The 6729-nt window shown below is 34.4% G+C and overlaps 1 protein-coding gene across 1 annotated transcript; it reads left to right on the forward strand.

Moving 5' to 3' along the window:
• Positions 1 to 958: 958 nt before the first annotated feature.
• Positions 959 to 5131, forward strand: LOC135686238 (uncharacterized). The gene is made up of 3 exons (XM_089108908.1): positions 959 to 1256; positions 2791 to 4255; positions 4564 to 5131. The coding sequence occupies exons 2-3, from the start codon at positions 4019 to 4021 to the stop codon at positions 4720 to 4722; spliced, it is 396 nt and encodes a 131-aa protein (XP_088965034.1). The 5' UTR covers positions 959 to 1256; positions 2791 to 4018; the 3' UTR covers positions 4723 to 5131.
• The last annotated feature ends 1598 nt before the right edge of the window (positions 5132 to 6729 follow it).

Raw genomic sequence — 6729 nt, forward strand, 5'->3', positions numbered from 1 at the left:
ACAACAATCAGTTCGGCTTCATTATAACAAAAAAGTGGTAGAAATTCAGGGCTCCGGAAAGAGCAAAGGCCGAGGGGGGGGGCAGACTTCAGTAACAAGCCTTTTGAAGGGTAATTCCAAGCTTTTACCAATTCTTTTAAAGCTGTTGTTATATCTCGATCTTCTGTGGGCATCTCGAAAATGGACAGGATGCATTCCATGCAGCAAGTCTAGAAGAACTTTGGAGTAAATTTAAGTTTTTTTTGGGCGTGGCTTTAGCGTCAGATGAGCAACTTTCGGCGTTTGACAGACGGTTATAGCCTAATCTACGTGAAGCAGTTAGAATAACTTTCTTGCAAAGAATACAGCTGGTAGCAAAGTTCCTTTCATAAACATATTTTTATTTAGACTCTGTAATATCAAATAAGAAGTATGTAAATTTCTAATCGAAATTCATAATAACAATCATTAAATATTTCACTAAAACCTCTCCTCTTCATAATTATCAAACCGGACAATCCACGAACATAAACTTCCCACTACCATTGGTCTTAATCGAATTCAAAAAGAAGTCAATAATATTTCAAGGCTGAAAAATTTGGAACCATATCCACATTTTTTATCAATATTTTTAGCATCTTATTATTTTATTTGCTCTCTCCATATATATACTATTTTACACAGTTAATTTGACAACATTAGTCATCCAGCTTAGATTAAAATTACTATTTAGTAAAATAATTAAGTACAAAGTAAAGTTGGTTTTTTTTAGGAAAAAATTAAAATTTTAATTTTTATTGACAGGGGCATTTGGCTAGATAACTAAAAAGAAGTTTACTTTTATTGTTATCATATCAATTTTTTATATATATATCCTGTTATTCAATTCTCTTACAATAGCAAAAGCATCTTTAAATCAAGTTCCCGCATCGCTACGGTAATATCCGGTAACGGCAGGATATCCGGCACACCATTGAGAGTTCAATGCGGCACACTGAGGCAACAACACGACATCGCAACAACACAACTTTGTTTTCAAAATGGAGACCAAGGAAATGATCATCTCTGGCGAAATAGTTTTCACAAATGATCCACCCAAAGGTCGCTTACCAAAACCTTCTCGTCTGGTTGTGAAGTTAGAGGACTGCAGACTTGCAGATGCGTCATCAATCGTAATATGTAGCGTGACTATTGATGCCCACACAGACTACGAAGAAGGGAAGCCTCTGGGATTTAAAATGACTGTGCCCAACTTTGTCATTGGAATGGAGTATGAGGTGCGCAGACTACCTGGGAAGGGCTTTTAGAACTGGATTTAAGAATCGCTTAGAATCCTAAGCATAAAGCATGCCCCTTCATGCCCCTTGGAGTAGGCTAGCTATATTTGATTGTCGAACATCTAAGATCATATTTTAACATCATAAAGGCCAGGCCGTAGCTCCCGAGAGGGGCAAGGGACACAAGACTATAGCTCCCCCAATAATTTCCAAAGGAAAATTATAGGCAACCTATGTGAGTGAGCTTAAAATATTTTTTTAATTGCCACAATGGACCCACTAAAACCAGGGCCAGATTAACCCAGAGGCCAACTAGGCCATGGACTAATTTTTTGATCCATAACAAAATTTTGATCAAAAGTAAATTTTTTGATCCATGATTCATAAGACAACATCACTGGAATAGCATGTAAAAGGGGCATTTTTGGGGCCGGTAATGAGACTTTGTGATGTGTACAGAATATGTATTCATATAATTTGCAATGTTCGCAAACATTTACATGACAAGCTTTGGACTTGTTTCTCTTGACGACAGAGCCAGACATGAGAAAAAAGGACACCTTAAAACACCTGGAAATTTTGGAAACCAGTTAAATTTTTTGCATATTTTATGTGATATGGCCATTTGAAGTTTGCTAAAGGAAAACTGTTAATTTGGTTTGGCTCAAAGTTAAAACTGATGCAAATCTCTTATTTTCATTACTTCCACAACTGCCATGAAACAGAATATGTATATGGTCTTATGTAACCAAAAAGGCACTCAACATTGTCAAAAGCAATAACTTTGCCCTAGCAACAGAAAGAGCTAACAACAAGCAAATTTTGAAGCTTTTTATAATGCTGTTTGATGCAGTCATTCTATCAGAATCTTGTTTTTGAAAGATTTCTGAATTTGTTTTTGATGATTTCATCACATTGCCTTGTGATGAAATGTGGGGCTCCAGACCCCCTTTTGTCCCTCCCACTTTTCCCGGGCCAAAGCCGTCACTGGGTTTGGGTAAGATAAGCACCTGCCTGTGAGTGGCTTACACTGAAATTTTGGTAAAACTGCATGGCAGTGTGGAAAAAGCTTTTTCTATGATTGTTTGTCCATCATCATTAATGTATTATCCCCAGTGTATGAATAATAATTGGTCTGATAATTATGAGAGGGGTTGCGTCAGCATATTTTTTGTAGGTTTTTTCTCATATGCACCTTTGCATAACCTGGTATATCCTTTGTGTACCTTTAGCATCTCTATCATAAAATGCACCCTGCTGGTCAGAAATGGGGAAATGTTAGAAATGGGGAAGGGTTGAAACTGTTGGCCATATGACCAAAATATATTTCTCTAACATGCATTTTAAGCATGGCATCTCAATATATTTGTGATAAATTGCATTATTTGAAAGAAGCCTTTTTTAAGTTTTATAATACTGTTGATATTTTTGTTGAGCTATTTTTGGCATTTTTCTTAGCAGTGTTAAAATTATCAACAGAATTTTAAGAATAATATGAGTTACCTAATTTTTACCTGTATCGTATTGTTTTAAGATGGCTGCAGTTTTAAATGTTGGCTGGATTCCTGACATTGTAAAAGAAGAATGGATTCGCAAGGGAGACTATCTAAATGATACACATCATCACCTGATGATTGCAGATTCAAGTCAGTCTGAAGTCAAACACAATGTCAAAGTTATTCATTACACATAGGCTTTTTCTTTACTTTTATATACACACCTTTAATTGAAGTGACATTATGACTATATTACATTGTACATTTTACACTGTATTTAATATTGCGCTGCTTTAACATGTATTAATTATTAAGAATTTATTTTGATTTTTAAATTGTAATTTATAACAAATTATTCATATCTTTAGAACCTGACTTCTTTTAAACTAAAATCAATCAATCATTTTCATGAAAGACTATTTTGTACCTAAAACAAAATGTCACAACCTTTGACTCAGATTTAACAGACCAGATTATAAGTTTTTAGGGGCCTACAATCTGGAATTTACTCCTAGAATCAAAAATAAAGACAGCACAAAGTACCGCACAATTCCAAAATTTGGTTAAAATTTGGTTCCTCAGAAAATAAGGGCCTGTTATTTTTGCAATAAGTAATCTGTCTTATCTTATGCAATCCTTGAAATTGCTTTTTATGTTAGTCTTAATTAACATATGTTCACTAATTGTAAAAACTGACATTAAATAAACCATATAATTAAAATTATAAAGAGAATATTCAAAGTCGTTGTTTAAGGTTGGGATAAATGGAGGTATTGAAAAACGAGCCAACCTTAAAATTAAAAGAAAAATTTTAAATTTTTATTTACACTAACAGATTGAAAATTAGTTCAAGACTCAGAAGTCAATAGTGATTAAACAGAGGAGAAGGTCCCTTCTATTTTCAATGTCAAAGTATGCCTTCATTTCATTTAATTGAAAAATCTTCACTTGGCAACCTGACACTTAAAGCCCCCTATGAGAAACTTTTCTAGCCCCCCCTCGGGGTGTGTGTATTATTGGAAAGAAACAGTATGTACAAAAATTTCACTATTAAGAAGTATTTCATTTTATCGCATATATCTTATTTATATCTCTGTTGCTGAAGTTGCGTTAACTTATAGTTTGAAATTTTGAAGTATAATTATCCAAATATTGATGAAATGAAAAAAGTAAAAGTAGAGAAAGGGTTGAAGCTGTGCAGCACCAAGTGATAAACAGTAGCAACAGCAACAACAAACATACAAATAGGTTTCGTAGTGATCAAAGATGGAGTCAAAGGAAATGATCGTTTATGGTAAAATATTTTTCACCAATGATCCACCGAAAGGCAGTTTACCAAAGCCTTCTCAATTGGTTGTAAAGCTAGAGGACTGCAGACGTGCGGATGCTGCAGCCATCACAATTTCTCAAGTGACAATAGACGCCCACACCAACTACGAGGAAGGGAAGCCTCTGGCATTTCGAATTACTGTGCCAAACTTTATCATTGGCATGGACTATGGGGTGCGTAGTCTGCTTGTTCTAGGCCATAAGAACACATTTTATAATAATATTGAGGCTTAATTGAGGCTGGTGAAATTTAAGAATTAATTTAGTTAGATATCCAGGCTTGAATTTCATTGACAATTTGACTTTGGGTACATCATAGTGGAAGCTAGGGGCAGAGCCATTAGAGGACTTGGAGGGACAGGTTCCCTTTATCTCTGCTGGATTGATTAGGTAATTTTTTCTTAATCTCAGAAGTGTCCATATTGATGTAGTTTCTTTATAATAAAAAAGTCTGAACAATTTTTTTCTTTTGTTTTTTCAAGATGTCTGCTGTTTTGAATGTTGGCTGGATTCCTGATGCTGCAAAGAAAGAATGGATTCGCAGGGGAGATTATTTAAATGATACAACCCATACATTGATGGTAACAGATTCAAATCAAGCTGAGGCAGAACAAAATATTGAAGTTATTCATTACACATAGGTTAAGTTTTTGTTAACTTTTGAATTCATGACATTGCAACTCTATTACATACACACAACATATTTCATTCATTCAATGCTGTGAGGGTTATTTTCTTATAAGTATTAGATTGTATTTTTGTTCTCGCAACATAAGACAAATTACAATATCAGTGGCTCATAGTTTTCAAGAAATCTATCTTTGATATAGTTGTTCTATTTTGTTTTGTCTACATAAAGATAAAAACATTCTGGTAAACAATTTAACCTGAGTGTTTTTGATTGAGCTAAATAATAAAAGTACTTTAGTTTAAATGTTTGATGAGACATTTTGCAATAGTAAATGTCTAAAAACTACATAACCCTGTCATATATATCTAATTGGTATTTTTAAATTTATCACACTTTTTATACTGCACTAGTTTGACAGACAGCAGCTTGTTTCTGTGTTTCTTCTTTCTTTTTTGGAGGGGGGGGGGGGTAGCCTGTTAAGGCATCTATCTATCATTTTCCCAGTAATAAGATTTCAATTTGTAGTGTGTTCAAGAAATAGAATTTGAATTGAAAACTGGGATTTCAGTTAGCCACTTTCTTTTGGCTAGCTGGTAGTTATCTGATGAAAAAAGAATGTCACCCTGATAGCTATCCCATTGAAGATGAAATATCTCCCTAGAGATTTTCCCATAAAAATGCCAACCCAAAGCTAAAGAGTTCAAATCAGTAGATAGTAAATTTGTTCTCAAATGAATAAATGTTACTTCCAAATAGGCAGTTTGCAGAACAAGATAAAACTTCAACAGCATCTGCAGATATATTGCTGCTATAATATCCCAACCTCTGGCATTGATATTCAGCTCTATGTTATCCTTAACAGCATTTCTAGATTTTTCTAAATTAGTAAAGGTCACCTTATATTGAAATTTGGCTCAAAATAAGGCACAAAAAAGCTACAAGCCTGCCTCAGACTTTGCAAGGCTGTTGGAGATAAAAGTTCATAATCACTTTCTTCAATATTTTGCCTCCTGTAGCATTATAACAATTAGTCAGCATTTCACAATCCCTGCTCTACAATTACATCATTTGTTTGAAGCAGTGATTCTTGATGCAACATAACATTTTCTTTATCTGAGATAGCATTTGACAGGCTTGATTACAATATTATGTTAAGGAAAATCCTTGAATGGTATTGATTCAGTTTGCTTATTTTAGCTGTGGTATACCTAAAGTATCCTGCTAAGGCCCTACCCTATGTGTAATACATCTTAATGATTTCATAGAAAGTTTAGAATTTTCAAAAGCTGCAATATATGCAGGCAGCTGGGACCCTTGGGGATTTTTTCAATTGGGGACCTCCTGGTCATATTTTTTAGAAAAAATAAACAAAAACAAAAAATATTGATTTAATATGAAAAACAATCGAAAAATTGTTGATTGGAAATTGAATTTAAAAATTGAAAAAAAAACAATAAATTTAAAATTCCCATCGGCATATTATGTTCTAGACGTATCCATTCGATCACAACAACGTTTGACTCACCTCTCTTTGCAGCAAAGCTCGCTTGTATTTATGATACTGTTTCAGAATCATAAGATAGTTAAAAGTTCAGAAATCATAAGATAGTTTATGGATCGTTGTTTGTCTACGTCAATGTTCTGGAATCAGGGACTGCGGGCCAGGACCAACATTCTCTCTTGCCTTCAATGTTCTCATCACTCGGTCCCAGAGCCGTAGAAATTTCCGACTTTTTACAATTATTATTTAGTCTGGAACTGAATAGTTGGAAATATTTAAGATGTGACACCCCACAACTTTACGCCCTTATCGGAAGTAAAGTCTTGGAGTTTAAATACCCGAGGAGTCTATGCACATTTGCTACAGCCTTTCATTGGTTGCAAGGACACAATACTGAGCCACCAACATGTGGCGTTGTAAAGCACAATATGGTTTTTATTTCATAAAGATTTTGCTTTCGGATTTATCTGTTACCAGGTGAATCAGATATTACTTATCGAGTCGCAAGGCAAGCAG

The sequence above is a fragment of the Rhopilema esculentum genome, chromosome 6 (assembly GCF_057945365.1).
Source record: "Rhopilema esculentum isolate cy_ngs chromosome 6, ASM5794536v1, whole genome shotgun sequence".
NCBI lineage: Eukaryota > Metazoa > Cnidaria > Scyphozoa > Rhizostomeae > Rhizostomatidae > Rhopilema > Rhopilema esculentum.